Source organism: Silurus aristotelis, assembly GCF_946808225.1.
Source record: "Silurus aristotelis genome assembly, chromosome: 23".
NCBI classification, from domain to species: Eukaryota; Metazoa; Chordata; class Actinopteri; order Siluriformes; family Siluridae; genus Silurus; species Silurus aristotelis.
Genome location: NC_139596.1, coordinates 18,948,411 through 18,974,126, shown reverse-complemented (window position 1 = coordinate 18,974,126; position 25,716 = coordinate 18,948,411). Strand labels below are relative to the sequence as shown.

The 25,716-nt window shown below is 44.0% G+C and overlaps 2 protein-coding genes across 5 annotated transcripts; one reads left to right on the top strand and one right to left on the bottom strand.

The window, feature by feature from the left end:
* Window positions 1–598: 598 nt before the first annotated feature.
* On the bottom strand, window positions 599–6,661 carry dgcr8 (DGCR8 microprocessor complex subunit). The gene is made up of 14 exons (XM_083527358.1): window positions 6,496–6,661; window positions 4,315–5,255; window positions 3,935–4,097; window positions 3,713–3,855; window positions 3,329–3,620; window positions 3,046–3,243; window positions 2,781–2,882; window positions 2,481–2,579; window positions 2,084–2,166; window positions 1,608–1,708; window positions 1,424–1,530; window positions 1,156–1,283; window positions 950–1,063; window positions 599–737 (listed from the first exon to the last, which is right to left on the bottom strand). Exons 2-14 carry the CDS (start codon window positions 4,969–4,971, stop codon window positions 654–656), a joined length of 2,271 nt encoding a protein of 756 aa, XP_083383484.1. The 5' UTR covers window positions 4,972–5,255; window positions 6,496–6,661; the 3' UTR covers window positions 599–653.
* A 4,170-nt stretch (window positions 6,662–10,831) lies between these two features.
* On the top strand, window positions 10,832–21,148 carry tia1l (cytotoxic granule-associated RNA binding protein 1, like). 4 transcript variants are annotated; one of them, XM_083527446.1, is made up of 11 exons: window positions 10,832–11,080; window positions 12,475–12,571; window positions 12,761–12,859; window positions 15,059–15,113; window positions 15,731–15,818; window positions 15,902–15,977; window positions 16,085–16,202; window positions 16,294–16,392; window positions 16,897–16,981; window positions 17,240–17,375; window positions 19,455–21,148. In XM_083527446.1, exons 1-11 carry the CDS (start codon window positions 11,049–11,051, stop codon window positions 19,602–19,604), a joined length of 1,035 nt encoding a protein of 344 aa, XP_083383572.1. In that variant the 5' UTR covers window positions 10,832–11,048; the 3' UTR covers window positions 19,605–21,148. The 4 variants fall into 4 exon arrangements, with proteins under 4 accessions (XP_083383572.1, XP_083383575.1, XP_083383574.1 ...); XM_083527449.1 differs by having other exon boundaries at window positions 10,850–11,080; window positions 16,085–16,193; window positions 16,297–16,392; XM_083527448.1 differs by having other exon boundaries at window positions 10,850–11,080; window positions 16,085–16,193.
* Window positions 21,149–25,716: the final 4,568 nt, after the last annotated feature.

Below are 25,716 nucleotides of genomic sequence, written 5' to 3'. Positions count from 1 at the left end.
TCCTGCTTTGTACGTCGTCGACACGAAACCCTGAAAGGTCAGCAGATCTGATCCCCCCCCCATCCACATTCGTTTTTGTGCTGCTGAAATTCAAGATACGTTTCAGGAACGTGCAAATCGAACCCTATCCGGCTCGAGACAACGATCGTACCGCGGTCTCTCCCCCCCCAAGAAATAAAAACTATTCCTCCATAATAGTGAATATGGAACATGTCCAGCAGGAAATCCTTTATTAAATCAATCATTTATATATAAAATTGTTCTTTTGTTAAAATATCGAGCAGCCACGTTTAAAATCCACAAACGCAAGCATTTGGACATGAGCACGTGTTGGACTGCACCCTGTTGCAAAGAAGTAGAGACTTATTTAAAGAGAGAGAGGAACAAAAAAAAAGAACAACAGATCGGGGAGGGAAGAAGCTGATGACGTGTGGCCTCGTCCTCGTCTCATCATCGCCCCCTAGTGCATCGGATTTAATTCGGGTTCCTGCATGGTATTGCCTTTTTTTTTCCCACCGTGCTAACTGCATAATCGATCGTGTGTGTGTGTGTGTGTGTGTGTGTGTGTGTGTGTGACGTGAAACCATGATGAAGTGACTTTTTGTTTGAGATCTTCAGTGCGAGAAAACGAGCGAGAAGGTCAGCTGAAGGTTCTAGACGTCGACGGTGCACAGAGGCTCGCTCCCGGGCTGCGCAGATTCCATCACGGTCATTTTGGGCTTCTTTTTTGTCTCCTCCTGGAAACCAGGGTGGGGGTAAAAAAAAAATAAAAATAAATAAATCAACAACTAATTGATAATCGTAAACGTGGGCAAAGTGCTATATTGGCTGATTAATTGGGTTACTGCCAAATTCGATGCAACCTAGCCATCAGGGCGACCTCTAGTGGTGGGTGGTTTATTTTCAGTACAGAATCGCGTGTGTGTGTGTGTGTGTGTGTTAGTCGTACCCTCTCTCTAGCCAGTTTCCTCATCTCCTCTTGAAGTTTGTTCAGTATGTGGAGGTTGGGCTTGTTCTTTTTGGCGTACTGCTGCAACTCAATCACGCTCTTGTCTGAATTTTCCTTCAAACACACACACACATCAGTAATCTACCACAAACACCAAACCACTTCCTGCTACGGCTCTGAACCTTTTTTTTTTTTTTTAAAGATACCTTCTTCACCATCTTGTTGTTCTCTCTGCCGTACATGCGTAAGAGTGAGCCCCAGTTCTTCACGTGAGGATGCAACATCTGGAGGATCTTCTGAGAGGCCAGCTGTTTACCCACTCTCTTGTTCTTACCTTTGAAGAGGACACAAAGTTAGTTTCTGTTAGTTAACATTTCGACTAATCAGAATTCATCGTGGTCTTTGTTTTTTTTTTTTCCTTATCGACGCAGGAATAAGTAAAAAACCCATACAGAACATTGCGAGAGCACTTACACCATCCACGTACGCTGTGTTTCCCACACGTCATCACGTATTCGCTCTTCTGGTTCTTCCCCGGGATGACCTCGAACTTGATGCTGGTGTCCCCCATGCCATGATTTCTGTAGGGGAAAAGAAAGATTTTAATAAAATGTCGTCTAGACATCAGAAACAGAACTTCTACACAGCAGCGTCCTACCTCTTAAGGCACTCGTGAAGGATCTGGTAAGGTGACAGTAAGCCTGCTTTGTTGGTCAGTTCATACACTCGAGAGTCTTCAATACTGATATGGTTAAAATACTGAGGAGGAAACGTGAGCACTGGTTAGTGGTTGTTCAGGGAGTAATGATCATCACATTAAATAACAGAGAGACATGACAGAGTCACAGTAACAGGCAGGGATGGGGTCAAGGGCAAGGGGTCATGGGAAACAGACCAGGGTCAAGAAAAAGGGATCAAGGGTCAGTGTTAAGTGTAAAAAATAAAGGGGCCAATGAAAACAGGCCACAGTCTAGTGTAAAAGTGCAAAAGGTCAGAAAAACACGGTAAAGGGACAGGTGTAAAGAGTTTAGAGTCAAAGAACATGGGAAAGTGTCCAGGAAACAAGGGACAGGGGTTAAGAATAAACGATCAGAGTCACTATCAGAATCAGCGTGGTGGTGGTGGTGTATATACCTCCAGTTCATCTCCTTCCACCGGCTTCTCCTCAGCCGTCTGCTTCACAAAGTCTGGGATGAGGATCTCCAGTGTGGCTCGAGCTGCAGCACAGCACCAAGAACACCACACACTTATTATATTATTATACTCGTTTAAACACTCAAATCATGAACACACAACAAGAATCCAAAGTACCAGGAACCACCGGTCAAATACCAGCGTTCCAGGAACCACAAGTCTAGAACCAGAGTACCAGGAACCACCGGTCTAGTACCAAACGCTGAGAATTAAACTACAGCATTTTATCATTGATTACTACATTTTATTACAATGGGTTTTTTTTATCCTTTTATAGCTACATAATGAAAGACGTTTGCTCCTGTAATCGCTTGTGTTAGAGCAGCTAAATAATTACCTGCTTTATTCTTGGCGAGTTTTTTGCTACTCGCTGTCCCGGTGCCGTACGTGACGCCGTCTATTATAACCGAAGCACCGAAGGGTTCACTTGGGTTTTCTGGGAAGGAACCAGATAACCAGATGTCAACGTTAGGAACGAGCAATAACCACACACACACACACACACACACACACACACACACACACACACACACACACACACACAGACAGACAGACAGACAGACAGACAGACAGACAGACAGACAGACAGACAGACAGACAGACAGACAGACAGACAGACAGACAGACAGACACTTACCACATTCAAAAAAGTTGTAAACTGGTCGGACCTTGAGCACACGTTGCATATATTCGTGTAGGATGCAAACCTCAGACTTTCCATTCGGGTTGATGATGAACTCTAAAAGCAGATATGAAGACAGAGAGCTGATTTAACGGCGTGCATAAGTATAAAAAAAAAAAAAAAAAGCCAACAAGCATCATGGTGGAAGAATGTTGCAAAGCAGAAATGATATCAGAACACCGTCCTAGCAAGTGAATGAGTGAGATACGACAGACCGAACCTTTCTTAGTGGGCGCGTCCTGGACCGACAGAGTGATGAGCTTCTGATTGGCCGGGAGGATGGGCCTCTCGGACTCCGCCTGCTTCCTCTTCATGTCCCGGTTGAACTGCCGTCGCTCCGCCCAGGTGCGGAACTTCTTTACCGTCACTTGCTCGAAGTCGAATCGCTTCTCCAGGTAGCCGCGAAACGCCTCGATGTCTGTGTAACAGGAAAGAAGAGAGGCTTTAGGATAAAATGTCAAATTATGACCTCGGATACTCGCGAAACACGACGATTCCCTTACCAACTGACTCGTCCTTGCACACCTCCACCTTGGCTTTGACCTGCCCCAGCGCCCCCTGAGCCGTCTCACCCCCCTGACACTCCTTTACCATCGTGTCCGGGTTGGACTCGTCACACGTCCCCTCCGGAGCCGTGGAGTCGGGTTCTTCGGTTCTCTCCTGGGGTTCTCCTTCCTCACCGTCCTTCACCGGAGACACGTTGGGGGTCACTTCTCCGTTCTGCTCCTTTTCTTCCTGTTCCTTCATTTTCTTATAGTGCAAACAGGGGATGCTACTGGTAGGAGGGTCGTGTTTCTGGAGAAACAACAACAAAAGGGTTGTTTACAAGTTTTGGCACTCGAAAAACACCCAATTTTCAGGCCACAAAGCCAGACCCAGGTGTTTACCCTGATGCTTCCGGTTCCGAGGAAATACGGTCTGGACCAGGTGACGACCCGGGTTTCCCGGTGGAGGTAGACTGGAATGCCAGAGTTATGAAATGTCATGATCCAACCGTCAGGAAGAGGCTCTGTAGGCGGACGTCCTCGACCTGACGCATGAACACTAGGGTTAATCGATTAATTAATGAATTAATTAATTAGTGAGGACGTGATAAAACTATAACTCACTCTTGAGAACAGTCTTAATTTTGGTAATCATGGGCTGGACACCCTGCTCCGTGTCAGACTGATGATCGCTGTCTGCCGTGTATTTGCCCTCGGCCAGGCGCATCTTCTTGGGCACAGGCATGCCTTCCTCTAACAGGGCATCTACATCATTGTCAAAGTCGTCCTGAAAGAAACAAGCGGTTACACACAAGCAAACAAAAACAAAAAAAAAGCTGGGGGTATGATTCATAAAATCACAGCTGATGTGTGATCTTAGAATGACCTCTAGGGGGCAGCATCACAAATGTACTCTATTTTCTCAAATGTAGCATTTCAACCAATTTCTTCATAATAACTTCCATTTCACATCATTAAAAACGGCCACCACGGCCCCCGTGTACCTCGTAGGAGTAAACGTGGTCCTCGTCGTTGGCCTGCTGCTTCTGAACGATGATATCAGAGGTGTACTCGCTCTCCTCTCCGTCTTCGGGGTCCAGGAAGTTCTCGCTGAAATCCTCCAGCTCGTCCAGCACAGCAAATTCCACCTTGTTCTCCTGCTCAGCCTCAAGTTCTACCCCGGCGGTCCCCTGCCCTGCCCCTTCCCCTGAGCTTCCCTGCGGCCGTTCGCCGTTCTCTAGCCGTTCATCTATCTGCCCCTGCCCCGTGTACAACACTTTCCTGTCTTTCCCTTTGCTGCCACTGGGACTGCTGCCGGCGCCGGCGTCTCCTCCGAAGCGGACACTGATCTTAACGTCTCGGAGGAGCCTAAGGTCGGGGAGGAAGGAGGTAACGGGGGGAGCGTGGCGCCCGGTGCCGGGGCACGGGTCGGCGTGTAACGCACGACTGCTAAAAGACACCGAGCCCTTAGTGAGGAGCGAGGCGTCCTCGGTCGGCGCGAACGAGGGTCCATCACCGCCGGAGCTAACGTCCATTTCCTCGGCGTCACTGGACGTTTGCAGGGGAGGTGGTGGAGGAGCTTTACACGTACCGCTTCCTGACATTTCATCATCAGGAGGCTCCAGAGGGAGAGGAGGCACAAACTCAGCGACATCCATCATCCAAAAACTAATAATTCTACTCTGATATGTGACCCTGTCTGGATAGAAATCTGTCTAAGTGCTAAAAACCAAACATAAACCTAAAAAAAAAAAAAAAACACAGACGGACGCAAAAGAACCCACTCGGCTGTTTGAGCATGCCAAGCCGATTACATTGTTCTTTTCATTAATGTAGACAGCTTTTTACAAATCACTGTCTCAATTATTGGAAATCACAATGCATTCAGCTTAAACCCTTGGCCCGGGGCTAAACACGGTCCATCTTCAAGAAAAAGGTAGAAAACCTGGAGAAGGGAAAAAAAAAAAAGATAAATCATCAAGCTTTCTATTAATACGATATAAACATACATCATACTCATACTAATCACACTGACTGTATATAAATATTAGGGGTGTAACGATATTAAATTCACGGTCTGGTACGTACCTCAGACGGGTATGGAGAAGAAATGCAGAACATAAAACTGTATATACATTCGTATAACAATTTTAATAAAAATGCCTGCTTGGTTAAATAATGCATAAAATAATATTTTATTAACTTTTATACAAATATTTAAAAAATGTAATACAATAAATCACTTATATCAAATAAATTAAGTTACTGATTAAATTGGCACAATTTGAATGTAGTGAAAAAAAAATTTAAAGATGGAAAAATTTAATTAACTAGTTTATATTTGTTAGACTCCATTTGGGTGATACAGAAGTGTATTAGTGCATGTGTGTGTTTTACAGGTAATATTTAATTTTCTAAAGATATGATCTACTTCACTTTTATTGATTTCAGGAAATGTCTTCATTCCTTCCATCCTTCACTTACTCACTCGGTATGCGGAATTGTCAGGATTTTCTTCTTTTAATAGAAATTCTTGAAGCTGGACATAAAATGCTAAAGAATCCAGTCGATTTTACTTTTACAAGACTGTAAGAAGGGCAACGAGTTCTCACCAGTGCAGAACAACAAATCATATTTACAAAAAGGAGTGAGTATCCACAGTGACCCTCACTGGAGGGAACTCACAATGTAACAATGTTCAGCACGTAAAAAGGATTATATTCGGTATACATGTGCACTGAACCGATAGTCCTGTACCGAAAGGGTCCGGTACGAATACGTGTACCGTTACACCCCTAATAAATAAATAAATAAATACAATTAGAAAAATAAACAGACTGACAATCAAATACGACTTTAACATCATTTTCTTTTACCCCAAAACACGTTCTAATGAAGCACACAGTAGCAGCATGCTAATCTCATCATTGCCCCACACTAGCATAAGCCAAGTGAGGGCCGTATCCCAAACCGCGTCCGAATTTCTTAATTTAACGCACTACATCCATAAAAACAGAATGAATTTGACCTCCTATGAAGTGCCCTACATTCAAATCAGGTATATATTTGAGACTCGGCCACGCACTCTACCCACAGGCAGGAGACACGAATTTTTAGGTTAAAATTAAGAAACTAGCTGATTCTCAACATCATATTGAGCGAATTCGGTGTAAAAATGTACCCACCTGTCTAAATACTAATAAATAGCTTTAAAAAATCTTCAATAAATAGCACAATTTCTTCGTTTTTCCAGGAGTCAGCTGCCCGCCCCCTCCTCTATCCGCCATGTTCTAGCGTCCTCGCCGCTGTAGCGCCCGCCCCTTTGCCGGTGTCTGTGCGCCGCCGATTGGCTGACGCGCTTCAACACCGCACGCTGATTGGCTAGCTCAGCTTTCTTACATCCCGCCGCTGTTGCGTGCTGATTGGCTGCATGCTCTGAGGCGATGGCCCTGGTCCCTCCCCCCCTCCCTGTAATGCCTCATTAACTTCAAATTGAAGTGTCACGATATCAATTAAAATACAACAATTTTACTTTTAAACATAATTTTAATCACCAAATACGAAAGAAATATGAACAAATACGCAATTATTATGCGTACAAGGTGGTACCAGAAAGGTTTCCAGACTAGTTTTGTAGCATGCCAACACGAGGCTGCACACACAGTCACAGGGAGCACCGACCTTCATTAGTCAATGTGCCTGTGTACATCAGGAGCTGTGCAACCGGTGCTATTTGACCACGTTCATTACCATTTTATCATATTTGGCTCCTGCGGATTTCCACCTTTTCCGGAAGACGAAGAAGCAGCTCAAAGGTCACTGCTTTGACACCGTTGCGGAGGAGTTTGAACACGTGTATTAAAAATTGTGTTTTCCTGTCCCTTTTTCCGTGTATAACCTTTCGCCCAGGTGTGTCCTCTGACTGAATGAGCGATGCAATGCAATGCGGCTGAGAATTACCTTCACCTTTATGTTTTTAATTATTTTTAACAATAACGTGACATAACAGGTTCTGATTTTCATCAGGTAACCTCTCCCACACGTCACTGACGATACACATGCAGCACAATGGAAAGCGATCATGAAAATAAACAATGTCTGGGACCAGACGGTGATCACCTTTCCCCAGTACGATCGATTTCTACTCCTCTCTTTGTACCATACCGCAAAATGGTTCGCTGGAAATATATTCCAAATCCCAGCACCATTTAGTTAAAATCCCAGCACCATTAAGCTGCCAGTGCTGGACCTTAAAGTAAACCTTCAACCACTCAGGTGGATAAATGGGATAATTGTAAGTCACTCTGGATACAGGCATCTACCAAATTCCATAAATGAAAACTAAACGTTCCTCCAGGACCAAATTGCTACAAACACACATTCAATGCACATAGACCTTTATAGATCTTCTTCTGTAACCTGAGTAACACCCATCATTTTATTTTCTAACTCTAACCTCATCCATCAACGTTATCTTTCGAATAATTAGGTTCTTTCCATTTTATTAAAACAGTGTTGACAGAACCCACCCATCTCTTTTTGTTTTAAAAAGTACCACGTGATTTATTCACGTTCCAGTTTTCATGGACCTCTTACACAGAAACCAACTCAAACCCTGACCATTTATTCTGCTGACAAATTTATTTCTCTTGACAAATTGCCTCTTCAGAATTTAAAAGCAAAGCTCTTAAAAGCAGACTTCAAATATGCAGATTCTAACACAAAGAGATGCAGTGCTGCATTAGATGACCTGACCTCCACAATCACCCCATCCAAATCCAGCTGAGATGGTTTGGTATGCATTGGACTGGTGAGGGAAGGAAAAGCAGCCAACAAGCACTCAACACCTCTGGAGATTTCTTAAGATAGTTGGAAATCCATTCCGGTTGATGCAACATCCTGAGGCTGACTGAGAGAAGGCCAAGAGCGTGCAAAGCTGTAATCAAAGCTAAAGGTGGCAACGTTAAAGAATCGAAAATGTTCTTTTCTTCTGTAAAACATGTTCTTTGTTCTTTAACACATTTGTGTTCACTACATAATTCTTTCTCTAAAACATTTTTCATAGTTTTGATTCCTCAGTATTAATTTATGTGTAATAAAAATAAGAAAAAATAAAGAAATAAAACACTGAAGGTCGAGATCTTCTCTGCTGCCCCAAACACTGTAGAAATCACTCACATATTTTAATATGTATTTCCATAAATTAAAATCTATTCTCTTAATTTCATAGCTTTTTTTCTTGGTTGTGATGCTTCCAGGAGTTTGTGTTACAATTTCTGTCCGATGAGATCTCAGCCATCATGTGTTGCCAGAAATCTGCCTCGAAGCCTTTAAAATCCACAGTGCAGGTTCCTCCAGCTTCAAATATATTACGATGAAACTGCTTTACCCAGCCATATTTCGAGTTTGTGACACCGGGGCCATCTAGCAGGCGTCCAATCATGTTGGCATTTTCACGTCAGAGAGCGCACTAGTCACAGCTCACAAACAAACTGCACACATGTAAATATATCCATGTGGAGTTTTTCATTCCACAGTGATTGACAGAGGAGAAGAAATGTATCTGGTCGCATTTACAAGGACTTTTACAAGACGGACTTTTCAAGAAAAGCTGGACATCGTGAGGAAAAGTCACCAAAACAGTTCAAAACAGTTGTTAAGGTTTTTCATGAACCATAAAGAAGTAAAATGTACTTAATAAAAGCTCCTGTGTGCACCCGTGTTGATGTATGCAGGCAGTGCAGCTGTGGCTACAATGAAAGGAGACTTGTTGAATTGGGTTTATTGGGTTTCTTGCTCTAGCACTGCCATTTACATTGATATTTACAGCATGTAGCAGACGCCCTCATCCAGAGCGAAGTACAAAAGTGCTTTAAGTCTCTAGTAATGAATAAATCTACACTGTACACAAGATTACACACTTAATATAAATATAACTCTTGATTTCTACAAAGCAAACTTGTAAAGTGCTAATTTAAGTGTTCCAGGAAGATGAAGGTCTTCACCATCGCTTGAAGATAGCCAGGGACTCTGTTGTACGGATATCTAGGGGAAGTTCATTCCATCAACTCGGTGCCAAAACAGAGAAGAACCTTGAAGTGTACTTACCTCTCATTCTGAGAGAAGGAGGTACCAGTGGAGCAGTGCTGGAGGATCTCAGACAGCGTGGTGCAGTGCGAGATGTGATGAGGTCTCTGAGGTAAGATGGTGCTGGTCCATTTTTGGTCTTGTAGGTGAACATCAGCGTTTTGAATCTGATACGTGCGAGGACTGGAAGCCAGTGGAGGAGCACAGTGGTGTGGGAGAACTTGGGCAGATTGAACACTAGTTGTGCAGCTGCGTTTTGGATCATTTGCAGTGGACGAATAGCGTTCAGGGGAAGATCTGCCAGCAGAGAGATGCAGTAGTCCAGTCTCAAAATAACAAGAGACCAAACAAGCACCTGGGCAGTGTGTGTGGCAGAAATGGTCGAATCCTTCTGATGTTGTAGAGAAGAAATCGACAAGAACGAGCCACATTACAACATGTGAGGAGAAGGACAGTTGATTGTCCATAGTTACCCCAAGGTTACGAGCAGTGGCTGGAGGTGAGAGCAGAGAGTCATGAAGTGTTATTTGGAGATCTTGACTTGGAGATGAATCACCTGGGATGATCAGCAGTTCTGTTTTGCTGGGGTGAGTTTTAGTTGATGATCACTCATCCATGAAGATATGTCAAGCATGCCGAGATCCGAGCGGAAGCTGTGGTATCTGAGGGAGGGAAAGAAAAGATTAGTTGAGTGTCATCTGCATAGCAGTGGTAAAAAACCCCATGTGAGGATATGAGTTCACCAATGGAATTCTAATCATTAGGGTTTAACAGGTAAAATTTGGTGTGGACTTACTTGGGTGGGATAAAAATCTGCACCCCCACCAGCTCTTTGTGGAAAAGATTAGACACCCCTGTCTTAATGCCTCCAAATATCTGGAACCGGCCCTGAGTAATGACATTTAATCTCACTGTATGAGATGCCTGTCAGTGATGCAGCGCTCTGTTCTGCTGCGTTTCTCTACAATATTGATGGTTTTTATAAACGTGGTGTCATAATGATGGTGTTAAGAGGTGGATTGGTTCATGTAGGACACCACTGAAAGCCTAATGGTGTTCTACATGTCCTACTCAGGACTCAGCATTTCAGAAACTTAAAAACATTAACAATAAAAAAATATATATAATACAATAAATAAAAGCTAAAAATAATGAGTGGAGACGTAAAATAAATGATAACACATTAAATTACAGTACGGGGGGGTGGGGGTGTCAATCTGATCATGTTGCTGGAAGTTTCGAGAGTTTTAAGGAATTCTTAATTTTTAATTATTTTATGGATTGAAATAAGATTCAGAAATCTTTTATAGAGGCCTCACAACAAGGAGAAACTTGAACACACGACCCACCAGTTTGTTTGAAAGTCAGCATGGGGTCACTCCCAAACAACGCTTGTCCTCCAGTCCGCTAGTTGGCGCTAGTTCGAGCTGCGCGATCCCGACGTCTCGCGAGAACGAATAGCGCAACGTCAGGACGGTGTTTTCTGGAGTAACGTTAGAGGAAGTTATTCCAGTCATTTCTCGTTAACGGAAAAAAAAGAGAAAAAAGTTCGCGTTATAAAGTCCCCGAATTCCGCTTCAGAAACCTCTCGTATATAAACTTTAGACTTTTTTATTTTTTAAAACCGGAGGTTTGGACGCTTTCGGAAAACATGATGTCGGACGATGATCAGCCCAAGACGTTGTAAGTGAATCGAAGCTAATTAGCATAAAAGTGAACTAGCCTAGCTGACTAGCCTGGTAGATGGACACGCTGTTAGCGGGGGAGGGGGGTGTTAGCATTAGCGTTAGCATTAGCTGTTATGCGTTTAGAATAAATCACAAATTATTAGAAATAATAAACCATGTTGTACAAAAACGTTTATGGGATTATTTAGTAAATAATATGATAGATGTAAATTCGCCTCAGGGAGTGAACTAGCCGGCTGGTTAGCATAGCGTTGCCGGGGGGAGAGACAGAGGGAGATTGTAGCCGCCTGGCAGAGCGGGTTTTCGGTCTCGGCTTCGGTTTTATCGATCCTGTTTATTTCCAAATAATGAGAAACCGGATTGAAACCGGATTATAAACCAGTGGTGTAAATTTGAACGCATGTGGTTTCAACACGTCGTTTCGGGGTGTTTTTTTTTCCTTTCTTTAACCACGCTAACCGGCTAGATCCGGTTTGTGCGCCGTTCACGCTGGCCCATGGAGCGGCATGAAGCTGGGAATGTGCTAAAGATGATTAGGGGACGAGGAGGAGGCGATCTGTATGGAGGTGTCGGTGGTGGAGGGGATGGTGTGACCAGCCTGCTGTAAGTGGTGAAGGTTTGGGTGAAAACGTGGCAGCAGGTCAGGGCTGCGTGATGGCCTGGAGGAACACTCCCAATAAAGGACCAGAAGAACACCAAAAAACTCCACCACCAAGTGGTTCCCTTTGTTCCACACGGTTCCTTTGGAGTGTTTTTCAGCTCTCTGGGTGGAATATAAACCTCGTGGGGTTGTAAAAACCTGGTAGAATTGGTGTTTTTTTGGGGAAGTTTAGGAACCACTAAAGCGTGATTGAGGAACTGGTGTTGGAGATGAAGCTCACCGAAGGTCCTGAGATCGTAAAAAGGGGTCTTGGAGAAAGAGGCGAATTCGCTTCCACACAAAACACATGCCGTCTGCTTATACCTTAAAAAAAAAAAAAATCAATTTCTGATTGTTTTGCTTTACAAGTTTTTTCTTTTGCCCCATGATTCATCACTCTTTCATCCCCACCTCCCTTCATTCCCCCTCTTTTTGTTTAACTCGAAGATTTTCCGAACACACACCGTTAAACCTCGCGAGTCTAAAGATCACGTCACGACTCGCTTTAACACCATCGTTTTCTTTACTCGCTCGAAGCCGAAAGCTTGAAAGAGAAAAAATTGTGGGAAATTATATATTTTTTTAAATGTATTTGTGGTGAACCTGCTGTAGGGGTGTAAGTGACGTTTCCTCCGATTCCCAGACTTGAAAAGCAAACCTGTTGTGGGATCCAGGGCAAGATCTCCAACTCTGTTTTTTGTTGTAGAAATAATGAAAGAAAATACTTTTTTCTTTCTTTTTGGCTGCAGGTACGTCGGAAACCTCTCCAGGGACGTGACGGAGGCTCTCATCATGCAGGTGTTCACCCAGATCGGACCCTGCAAGAGCTGCAAAATGATCATCGACGTGAGTAGATTTGGTGGGACGTGTATTTGGGGGGTGGGAATAGATGTAGCGTTAGTGTATTAGTTTGTAATCGTCACACAGAGCTGTTCAGAGAGAACGACGTCGTTACAGCAGGATCGCTTTAACAGATGTGTGAGGAAGTGCTCTGGCCCCAGTGTGAGCTTTCTCTCCTCTCCTCTTTTCTCCCAGACGGCAGGAAACGACCCGTACTGCTTCGTGGAGTTCTTCGAGCACATGCACGCTGCCGCCGCCCTGGCTGCCATGAACGGACGCAAAATATTAGGAAAGGTAAATATCAGAGTCGCTTCGGATTTACAGCCCTGGTGCTGTGTGTGTCTCTCACTCTCCCACTCTCACTTTCTCTCTCTCTCTCTCTCACTCTCTCTGAATCTGTCTATCTCTCACTCTCTCTGAATCTGTCCATCTCTCGCTCTCTCTGAATCTGTCCATCTCTCGCTCTCTCTGAATCTGTCCATCTCTCGCTCTCTCTGAATCTGTCCATCTCTCGCTCTCTCTGAATCTGTCCATCTCTCGCTCTCTCTGAATCTGTCCATCTCTCGCTCTCTCTGAATCTGTCCATCTCTCGCTCTCTCTGAATCTGTCCATCTCTCGCTCTCTCTGAATCTGTCCATCTCTCGCTCTCTCTGAATCTGTCCATCTCTCGCTCTCTCTGAATCTGTCCATCTCTCGCTCTCTCTGAATCTGTCCATCTCTCGCTCTCTCTGAATCTGTCCATCTCTCGCTCTCTCTGAATCTGTCCATCTCTCGCTCTCTCTGAATCTGTCCATCTCTCGCTCTCTCTGAATCTGTCCATCTCTCGCTCTCTCTGAATCTGTCCATCTCTCGCTCTCTCTGAATCTGTCCATCTCTCGCTCTCTCTGAATCTGTCCATCTCTCGCTCTCTCTGAATCTGTCCATCTCTCGCTCTCTCTGAATCTGTCCATCTCTCGCTCTCTCTGAATCTGTCCATCTCTCGCTCTCTCTGAATCTGTCCATCTCTCGCTCTCTCTGAATCTGTCCATCTCTCGCTCTCTCTGAATCTGTCCATCTCTCGCTCTCTCTGAATCTGTCCATCTCTCGCTCTCTCTGAATCTGTCCATCTCTCGCTCTCTCTGAATCTGTCCATCTCTCGCTCTCTCTGAATCTGTCCATCTCTCGCTCTCTCTGAATCTGTCCATCTCTCGCTCTCTCTGAATCTGTCCATCTCTCGCTCTCTCGCTCTCGCGCTCTCTCGCTCTCTCTCTATCGTTCTCGCTCTCTCTCTCGTTCTCGTTCTCTCTATCGTTCTCGTTCTCTCTATCGTTCTCGCTCTCGCGCTCTCTCTATCGCTCTCGCTCTCGCGCTCTCTCTATCGCTCTCGCTCTCGCGCTCTCTCTATCGCTCTCGCGCTCTCTCTATCGCTCTCGCGCTCTCTCTATCGCTCTCTCTATCGCTCTCGCGCTCTCTCTATCGCTCTCTCTATCGCTCTCTCTATCGCTCTCTCTATCGCTCTCTCTATCGCTCTCTCTATCGCTCTCTATCGCTCTCTCTATCGCTCTCTCTATCGCTCTCTCTATCGCTCTCTCTATCGCTCTCTCTATCGCTCTCTCTATCGCTCTCTCTCGCGCTCTCGCGCTCGCGCTCTCTCTCTCGCTCTCGCGCTCTCTCTCTCGCTCTCGCGCTCTCTCTATGGCTATCGCTCTCGCGCTCTCTCTATCGCTCTCGCTCTCGCGCTCTCTCTATCGCGCTCTCTCTATCGCGCTCTCTCTCTCGCGCTCTCTCTCGCGCTCTCTCTCGCGCTCTCTCTCGCGCTCTCGCGCGCTCTCTATCGCTCTCGCTCTATCGCTCTCGCTCTATCGCTCTCGCTCTATCGCTCTCGCTCTCTCTGAATCTGTCCCTCTCTCTCTGAATCTGTCCCTCTCGCTCTCTCTCTTTCTGCATCGCTCTCTCTCTGAATCTCTCTCTCTTTCTGCATCGCTCTCTCTCCCTTTCTCTCTCCCTCTCTTTTTTTCTCTCTCCCCCCCTCTCTCTCTCTCTCTTTCTCTTTCTCTCTCTCTGAGCAGGTAAGAGAGGTGTGGCTGATTAAATGTGCACTTAGATGTTCACTTGTGTGAAATGCAGTAAATCGTTTGTTTCCTCGTCTGAGAGACGACTGTGATTTGTTTGGTGACGTCCTTCATGTTAGTTGTAACACTGGAGAGAATCGTGCAGAAACATGAACACCATCGTTTATCGTCCTCCACTGATCACCAGAGTTACTGCAGCCCCACTCGCTCCACTCCACCCTGAAGCACACCATCAGCCAGAGTTTAGATCCTTTCAGCTACGCTTTTATTTAAAGTTACTCACAAAGTTTTATCATCTGATTAAATCCGACCATTAGGATTGATTTATTTATGGCAAGAAAGATGATGAAGGATTTGGTTTTAATCAGTGCAAATATATTATTTGACTTATTATTTATTATTTATAAGTGTTTTAATGTGTGTGTGTGTGTGTGTGTTACAGGACATGAAGGTGAACTGGGCCTCCATGCCGAGCAGCCAGAAGAAAGACACAAGCAGTAAGTTCCTCCAATCTGATTATTACAGCATTTTTCCATAAGACCAAACAAGACCGCGTTCCAAATAAAATGTCCACGTGACGAGTCAGTTTTCTTTCTCACTCATGTTATTGCAGCTGTCGGTTTCCTCCCCAGCCTCCATCTTAAAACCTGTACAGTTTCACCTCTGACTGTTATAAAGCTCTGACACTGGAGTCTCCTTCCAAAAACATCAGTACATTAAACACATCGTCTGTGCAGTCCACGTGAATGAGCTGTTACTATAGAAACCATAGAACCCACATGGTGGCCAAAGTGCTTTGAGTCTCTAGTAATGAATAAATCTACACTGGTATGCTAGATTCCAAACTTAATATAAATATAACTCTTAATTTCTACAAAGCAAACTTGGAAAGTGCTAATTTAAGTGTTTCAGGAAGAGGTAGGTCTTCAGTCGTCGCTTGAAGATAGCCAGGGACTCCGCTGTACGGACGTCTAGGGAAAGTTCATACCACCACCTCGGTGCCAGAACAGAGAAGAGCTTTAAAGTATAAGAAGAGGCTTGAAGTATAGATTACATCACTAGTTTATTGCGTATTTCGGTTCTACTCACTAACGTTGCACACGTCCACTCGCAGATCACTTCCACGTTTTCGTTGGTGACCTGAGCCCTGAAATCTCCACAGAGGACGTCAGAGCCGCCTTCGCTCCGTTCGGGAAAATATCGTAAGTCTTGCTTTTTTTTAGCGTGTAAAGAAGCAATGTGTGTACAAACCCGTCTAACAAACTGTGTGCGCGTGTGTGTTCAGCGATGCTCGTGTGGTGAAAGACCTGGCTACTGGGAAGTCCAAAGGCTATGGCTTCATCTCCTTTATTAATAAATGGGTAAGAGAGACTATGCATATATCGCACACACCCACGCGGGTGTCCTAATACTTTTGGCCCAACCCTGTATGTATGCACACAAATAATATAATGTTTCTGATGGACAGGATGCGGAGAACGCTATCCAGCAGATGAACGGCCAGTGGCTCGGAGGGAGGCAGATCAGAACCAACTGGGCCACCAGGAAGCCTCCTGCACCCAAATCCAACCTCGAGAGTCAGTCCGGTAGTTCCTTCTCCTTCCTCACTCGATTTTTAACTCTCAATCCACAGCTTTTCCCCTCTGAAGTCAACTGTTTCGTCTGTTCTTCTGTTAGCAGGCAACACCAAACACCTGTCCTATGAGGAGGTGCTGAACCAGTCCAGCCCCAGTAACTGCACCGTGTACTGTGGAGGGGTCACCTCCGGTCTCTCAGGTACGTACAGCGCCTTCATCTCCGACACGAGGCAGATCAGTGGGTGGGGTTTAGCTGCAAACGGATTTTATTTTCGTTTAGTTACGAATACTGCAGGGTCTTGATCTAAAAATTAGGCCCCAAAAACTCGTTTTAGGTCTTATTGTTTTAGACGGATCTTAATTTTCTGATGTCCGTGTTGAAATGTTTTTGTTTGTGTGGTTGTTCTTTCACTAGTGTGAATATAACAAGCTGTATTACGACTTGTAATGAGACCAACATGCAACAGTCGATCAGGTTCTGTTATTGGTGTGAATCTCTCAGATTGAAACTGATAAAACAGAAACGTGTTCTCACAGCCACGTGATTGACACGTGTCCAAACGGTGATCTGATCGGATGAAAAAATGAGTCCAGATAAAACTGTATGCTGATGCAACAGGGTGGTTGATACATTTCGAGTGTTTTTGGAACATCTGTGTGACCTCACTTCCTGTTTATTGATGTATTTTTTTCTGCACTACAGATCAGCTGATGAGGCAGACTTTCTCTCCTTTCGGACAGATCATGGAGATCAGGGTCTTCCCGGATAAGGGCTACTCATTCGTGAGGTGGGTTGGAGTTTTGGTGGGGTTTGGGGAAGGGGGTGAAGATGTGAGGAAGTAGCATTGATTGGTAGGTGGAATAAACTTAAATGACCTTCCTGCTGTAGTCACTATCTTGACTACTTAATCTAATCTAATGACGACCAGTCCTTTCTTACTCCTCTGCTTTTTCCTCATGTCTTGAATGTTTAAAAAAAAAAAAAAAAAAAAAAAAAAAGCTTGAATGAATGAATAATAAACTCCTCCTCCTCCGTCTGGTGGCAGGTTCGATTCTCACGAGAGCGCCGCCCACGCCATAGTGTCCGTGAACGGGACGTGCATCGAGGGCCACACAGTGAAGTGCTACTGGGGAAAAGAAACCGCAGACATGAGGGCCATGCAGCAGATGGCCATGCCCCAGGTACGAACACCACCCTGTAAAAATTCATTAAGGTTAAGACAGGTGAAACGATCATATGGCGAATTGCACACGTGTGTGTGTGTGTGTGTGTGTGTGTGTAGCAGTACATTTCGGTACGGTTGTGGAGAAACAAATACAAAACCTAAAACTTAACACTTGTGATATGATGGAGAGGAGAAAGGCAGATATGTTGTGTGTTCAGGAGACCAAGTGGAAAGAGAGTAAGAGCAGGAACATTGGAGGTGTTTAAACTGTTCTAGGAATGTGGAAGGTAGATTTTGCTAAAAGGATGGAAATGGCAGTGGTGAACACGTATTTTAAGAAGAAGGAGGATCACAGGGTGACGTATAAGAGTGGAGGAAGGTGCACACAGGTGGATTATGTTCTATGTAGGAGATGCAGCCTGAAGGAGACTGGATACTGTAAGGTGTTGCAGGGGACAGTGTAGCTAGACAGCATCGGATGGTGGTCTGTAGGATGGTTTTGCGTGAGGACTGAAAGAAGAATAAGATGGTGGGAACTGAAGGAGAAAGAGTGTAGTGTGAGATTCAGGGAAGAGGTCAGACAGGAGCTCGGTGGTGGTGGTGAAGTGCTGGATGATTTGGAAACTGCTGCAGGAGTGATGAGGGAGACGGCTAGAAAGGTACTTGGTGTAACATCTGGGAATAGAAAGGAAGACGGATGTGGTGGTGGAATAATGAAGTGCAGGAGAGCAGAAGGAGAAAAAAGTTGGAGAAACAGAATTGGAATCGACAGAATGATTAGAAAAGTAGGCAGGAGAGCAAGATGTGGCAGCAGTTGAAGAGGGATGTGGCTAAGGAAAAGGAATATGGGGAGCTGTATGAGAAGTATAGAGAAGGTCAGAAGGAGTTGCATTGTGTGTTGGTGGATTTAGAGAAAGTGTAGGACAGGGTGGAGAGAGAAGTTGTGGTATTGTATTAGGAAGTATGTGAGGGTGGTGCAGGACAGTGTGACAGCAGTGAAGTGTGCAGTAGGAATGACAGACTGGTTCAAGGTGGAGGTAGAACTGCATCAAGGATCGGCTCTAAGCCCTTTCCTGTTTGCAGTGGTGATGGACAGGTTGAGGGACGAGGTCAGACAGAAGTCTCAGTGGACTATGATGTTTGTGGATGATATTGTTATTTGTGGTGAGAGTAGGGAGCAGGTGGAAAAGAGCCTGGAGAGGTGGAGGTACACGCTGGAGAGAAGGGGAATGAAAGTCAGTAGGAGTAAGACAGAGTACATGTGTGTGCATGAGCGGGAGGGCAGTGAAGACCAGCTGAGATGTTCATTGGGAGTGATGATGATGGACAGGATTAGAAATGAGTTTATTCGAGGGACAGCGCATGTAGGACGTTTTGGAGACAAGGTGAGGGAGGCGAGATTGAGATGGTTTGGACATGTGCAGAGGAGGAACACGGGGTATATCAGTAGGAGAATGCTGAGGATGGAGACACCAGGAAGGAGGAAAAGACGAAGATCAAGGAGGAGTTTTATGGATGTGGTGAGGGAAGACATGCAGGTAGTTGGTGTGAAAGCGGCAGATGTAGAGGACAGAGGGGTATAGAGACGGATGATCCGCTGTGGCGCCCCCTAGTGGGAGAAGCTGAAAGAAGACGATTATTAACATTTTGTAAACGTCAACAGTTGACATTTTTCAAACAATGTGAAATAAAATACCTGCGTGTTTAAAAATAAAAAGTATATAAAAAATAAAATAGAAATCTAATGAATGCACTACACTTTATTATAGTGATTAAATTGAATCCATAGCGTTAAAACGCAGAAAGGGGCAGCGATTTCGTTTCCGGTAATGAGTGCGTATCCACGGTGACACTGCGGCATTGTTGTGCGTTTCATTTAGTTTAATAATAATAAAAAATGTGCTTAAAGTGCGAGGCGGAGACTAAACAAACTCGTGCCGCTTACGTTTGTGAGGGAACTTAGATTTTCACTGTGTTCTGCATGTAAAAAGGATTGCATTTAGTACACGTGTGCACCGAACTGAAAGCCCCGCACTGAAACGTGTGTGTGTGTGGGGAGATATACACGTTAACACGTCTCCCGTCTGTTCTGCAGAGTAACCCGGCGTACGCGGCTCAGCCGTATGGACAGTGGGGTCAGTCATACGGTAACGGCCAGCAGATGGGGCAGTACGTCCCTAACGGCTGGCAGATGCCAACGTACGGAGTGTACGGTCAGGCCTGGAACCAACAAGGCTACAAGTAAGTACACCAGCATGGTGTCCGCCGCCACCTCCTCCTCCTCCCCCACAAGTACCCCAGTCCAGGAGGGCAGAACAACGCCAGCAGGATGGACCATTCCATCACGAACAGGGGTGGGGGGGGCGGTGGCAAGGGACTCCAACCCGATGTACAGCGTATTCGGATCATTAGCCCACCCTCGCCACCTGCTTTGGTTTTTTTTTTCTTTTTCTTTAAGTTGTCTGGACTGATAAAAAAAACAAACAAAAAAGTGTCAGTCTTTTTAAAAGTGTCTTTTGGTTCATTTGCCTTTTTTCCCCCCTTTTGAATATAATAATTTTTTTGTTGCTTGTACGGACACACTGCAGCTTGACATGATTGTCGATTGATTCTTCTTCTTTTTTTTTTTAATTCAGTCTGGTAGTTTTGTAAAAAAAAAAAAAAAAAAGGTATATATAAATAAAATAAAATGGAGGCGGTTTCCTCAGTGGCCTTGACACGCACTTGAAGTTCCCGTTACTTCTGGTGAAAAAAAGGAATATTCTCAATTTTCTCCAGCTTTTAACAAAATTCGTTAACACCTTTTTGTTTTGGTTTTTTCTTCTCTTTATAAATTTTTTTTTTCTTTATATATAATTAGGGTTATAATGATTAGGAACCATGTTTTCCTGAAAATTATTTACATTTGCGTTTAGGTTTCTCTCTCTCTCTTTCTCTCCTAATTCTCTTCTTTTTTCCCCTCACCACGAGTGAAGCGCGTCACTGTGTCGATTTTACAAGCCAAAGACGAGGAATCGCCGCTAGATCTCCCCGAGCGCTCTGTTTATCAACTCGATAAGTGTAGATATAATCAGTGTGCTCACGGGGGAAAAAAAAGCAGGAAGTCTCCTGCTCTTCCACTTCCTGCCAACCAGAGCTGTAAATGGTCATATTGGAGGTGTGTGTGTGTGTGTGTGTGTGTGTTTCATTTCCAACTTTCCTCTCTGATTTTCTTCTTTTTATTATATATGTATATTTACTCCTCACTCGCAGACCTGTGAAGAGTGAAAGCGATTCAATCTTCTACATTTCCCCATTTTTTTTTTTTCCCCCCCTAGTTTGTAAATTTTTTTTTTTCTTCTTCTTGTTTTGGCTAATGAATCAAATGGTCTACTTTCTAGAATTTTGTAAAAAGCTGAAGAAAAAAAAAAAAGTAGGTTTTTTTTTTTTTTTTTCCCCTTTGGTTTCGTTTTTTTTTCCTGTTTTCTTTTTTTCTTCCTCACTCATTCCGGTTTTCTCCTCACCTTCTTTTGGAGGGACAAATAATTTTTGTGTAAATAAACTTGATATCCATTAATGATAACCATTTAAAAAAAAAAGGCTGTTCCAGTATTCTGAGACTCGAGAAGTGAAAAAAAAAAACTGTCTTTGTGTCTTTTTTTTTTTTTTTTTTTTTTCTTTCTTGCATCATGATTTTTTTTTTTTTTTTTTTTCCTGAACTTAAATTTTTTTTTTTTAAAGAAAAGAAACTCCCTGAGGGTACAGACAAGCAAAAAAAAAAAGAATAAATAAAATGAATAAATAAATAAATAGTTTAATTTGATTTATTTTCTGGCGAAGCCGGTGTGTGTTAAAGAATTGAGTGACATTTTAAAGTCTGATTCTTTTTATTCTTGTAAAATGCATAATTCCGGTATCATTTTATTTATTTATTTTTGTTTAACAGTAACTTTCTTCTGACTTAAAATTCTTTTCTAATTTTAATTCGTTTGTCATTTAAATTAAACATGTTGGATTCGATTATTTAATCAGAATAAATAAATATGAGCTGTAACGTAACTTTAGTTGTTTGATCTCGATTTCGAGAACGATGAGGGCACGAATTTAAGTGCACCGGTGTGTCATGCGGTTACGGGAAAATCATCAACCGACTGGAGACGATGAAGCGGATTACTGTTCACACCAGCCATGGAGGATGGAGGGATGAGTTGAGGAGGGAGGGGTGAGTGGGCCAGTGGTGGAGGATGGATGGATGAGTGGAGCAGTGGCAAAGGAGGGAGGGATGAGTGGAGCAGTGGTAGAGGAGGGAGGGATGAGTGGAGCAGTGGTAGAGAATAAGTGGAGCAGTGTTGGAGGAGGGAGGGATGAGTGGAGCAGTGTTGGAGGAGGGAGGGACGAGTGGAGCAGTGTTGGAGGAGGGAGGGACGAGGAGCAGTGGTAGAGCATGGAGGGACGAGTGAAGCAGTGGTAGAGCATGGAGGGACGAGTGGAGCAGTGGTAGAGCATGGAGGGACGAGCGGCGCAGTGTTGGAGGATGGAGGGACGAGCGGCGCAGTGTTGGAGGGTGGAGGGACGAGCGGCGCAGTGGTGGAGGGTGGAGGGACGAGCGGAGCAGTGTTGGAGGATGGAGGGACGAGCGGCGCAGTGGTGGAGGGACGAGCGGCGCAGTGGTGGAGGGACGAGCGGCGCAGTGGTGGAGGGACGAGCGGCGCAGTGGTGGAGGGACGAGCGGCGCAGTGTCGGAGGGTGGAGGGACGAGCGGCGCAGTGTCGGAGGGACGAGCGGCGCAGTGTCGGAGGGACGAGCGGTGCAGTGTCGGAGGATGGAGGGATAAACACTAACCACACTGATCTATTAAAGCTGAAGTGTTGATTGAAGGTCTTGTCTTCTGCTGCCACTGGATGGCGCCCTTTGACAGTTTTATTCAAATCCTGTGCCATTCTTCCTTCTTTGGCACATAGTTTTTTCTCACACAGACTACGTGAAAATATGAGGTGTGTTAAAGCAGTAAAACAGAATAAAAACCCCTAAACAGGTTGTTTTCTGTTTGTTGCCATGGTAACTGTTTTAAGTGCAAATTTTGTGTTGTCTTTGTTCTTTGACACTGGAGACTCCGTCTTTGTGACGCACGTTTTTTTCTTTCAAACACTGCTGTGAACAAGCCGTTGCTATAGAAACAGTAACGTATTATTGTAAATGCAATCAATCCCATAATGCAATGCAGCATGATATCATGTCATGGGCCTTACAGAAGAGTCGGTTCGAGACAGACAGAGAGAGGGAGAGAAAGGAAGTGTGTGTGTGTGTGTGTGTGTGTGTGTGTGTGTGTGTGTATATATACTGACATAGTGATAAATGAGTCCTTTTCCCCAGCCGGCCTGAGTCTGCCGAACATTAATACTGAACCTGCCAGAGAGAGAGAGAGAGAGGGAGAGAGAGGGAGAGAGAGAGATGTCACGAGATGAGTTACAGAGCACATTAGAGCTGATATAAATCAGATCTTTCCTCCTGTCTCCAGTGTCAGTGTTCTAAAACTAAACCTGCAATACATCATGTGTCTGGTGTGTGTGATGTTGAGAAACAGCTTGATTTTTTTTTTTTTTTTTTTTTGGAGAAGGCCACACCCCCTTTACTGAGACTGACTGGTACACAGGCTACACCCCTTCATGGAGACTGACAAGTACACAGACCACGCCCCCTTTTCTGAGACTGGCAAGTACACAGGCCACGCCCCCTTTGCTGAGACTGACAGGTACACAGGCTACACTCCTTCATGGAGACTGATAAGTACACAGGCCATGCCCCCTTTACTGAGACTGACAGGTACACAGGCCACGCCCCCTTTACTGAGACTGACAGGTACACAGGCCACACCTTCTTGACTGTGGAAACGTCATAAATTGTAATAAAGACGTGTTTTCACGCAATGAGGTGTGTGTGTGTGTGTGTGTGTGTGCGCCAGCTGTCAGAAAATAAACTCATTACACTGATTAACCTTGACAGGCTCAATGTGTTCACCAACAGCAGCTTCACCTCTAATGATACAATTAATCCTTAATTAAGACACACTGTCTAATGTTTGTGTGTGTGTGTCACCAGTGCACTAATTACATAAAATGGTTAATCAAATTTGGCTCTGATGCTCTTCACACATTCCATTCACATCACCTGCAACACCTGGACACACACACACACACACACACACACACAAATAGTCTAATCAGTGTCACTCATTTATTTTTATTAATGAACAAAATGGAAAGTAAATGAACAGAAGTTAAATCCAAACCAGTTCATATTTAAAGCAACACTGTTTACCTACAAAAATTTGATCTAGATACACTTACAGGTTTTGAAGGACCTCAACAGGTTGGTGTTTCCAAACATCTTGCAGAACTAAGCACAGATCTTCTGTGGATCAAATCATCTTCATGTAAGACTTGTTTTCCTTCCAGAACTTCTAATTCCTCTCTACGCTGAAGTTAGATCTTAATGACTTTGTCTGCATGTTTGAGGTCGTTGGTCAGACGCCTCCCTGATGGTACTGCATGATGAAGAAGTGCCTGCCTGGATTTCTCAGCATTAAGGACACCATTAATTCTGGCCACATCTCTGCCATCTGCAGAAATGCAGCTCCAAACCTGCATGAAACCTCCACCATGCTTCACTCATTATTTTAGCGCTCTCCAGACCTCCAGCAAACATCTCACCTCCTGCTACAGCAAATATTTCAGATTTTGACTCATCAATCCAGAGCACCTGCTGCCATTTTTATGTTTTCATGCAGAGTTCAGATGTTTAGCCTTGTTTCCATGATGGCGGTTTGAATGTTTTTAATGTTAGCTATCTTACACACACTTACACACACCTGACATGATGATCTGAGATGATTTCCAAGACATATTCACTAATATTTATGCTAAATGATTTAAATACTGGTTACATCTTAATATTCATTTAAGTAATTTTTTGTTAGCTAGCTTCCATGAGCTAAGCTAAAGATTCATGCTAACTGTTTCAAATATTTTATAGTGGCTAACATGAGCTAACCTGATAGCAATTCTAGAATAATAATAATAATAATACATTTTTAAATATCAGCCAGCTGTTTGCATCTAAATATAATTTTATTTTTTATTTTTTTATATTAGCTCGCTTATACCTGCTCACCTGACTTTATTTCTGTGAGACGATTTCTTAAACATTTAATATGCTAATCAATTTTATTATTAGCTAGCTAGCGTGCTTTAGCTAAACTGACATTATTTCTGAGAGGATTTCTAAACCATATTTATACAGATCCATGCTAATTGTTTTAGCATTAGCTAGCTAGCTAACATGGGCCAACTTGACAGGATTTCTGAATGAATTTTATACCCACATTTTTAAAGCCTCATGCTAACTGTTCATAAATATTTGCTAGCTTACATTAGCTAACCTGACTTCTTTTCTGTGACATGATTTCTAAAAAAAAAAATCATTAATATTCATGCTAATCAATTGTATCATTGTATCATTAGGATGTCATATTTGAAAATATTTAGGATGATCTTTTTTCAGGGTGTGTGTGTGTGTGTGTCTGTGTGTGTGTGTTTGTGTGTGTGTGTGTGTGTGAGTGAGAGACAGAGAGAGAGAGAGAGAGAGACTTACACAAACACACCTCTCTCTCTCTCTCTCTCTCTCTCTCTCTCTCTCTCTCTCTCTCTCTTTACGATTGTGTTGAAAAACTTTTGTTATACACGCTCTCTTTTTGTCTTTCTGGGTCAGAATGTGTTTGTGTGTGTGTGTGTGTGTGTGTGTGTGTGTGTGTGTGTGTGTGTGTGAGTTTGTGTGTGTGTGTGTGTGTGTTTGAGTGCACACTGCAGGGTGTTTATGCAGTGCGACTCTATAAAAGATGAGGTTTGTTAATAGGAATCCAGAACAATACGAGACAGACTCGTGTGTGTGTGTGTGTGTGTGTGAGACGAGACGATGACAGTTTTATAGAAAGAGGGAAACGAAGAGTGGAGCGACACCATATAAAAGGAGGAGGCGAGCTGGATGAAGATAAAAGGAAGATGAAAAGGGAGCGATGACACACGTGAGGATGATAACAAGGAACACGTTTCCCACACGCATGTAGCCGAGCGCCACACACAACGCCACAGAAAGTGTGTAGAAAGTGTGTATGTGGAATCTTCACACCTGTGATGAAAGAGAAGCAAAAACATCTGTCTGTGATTGTCTGTTCACTGTGATCACATTACACACATCAAAGTATTGAAGAAGTGCTACATGTTCCAATAGACGCTCATTTATTTCATTTAGGTACAGCCATCTGCTCCTAGACACGCCCAGTTGTTTTGCTAAGACACACCCATTTTCTCGTAGACACGCCC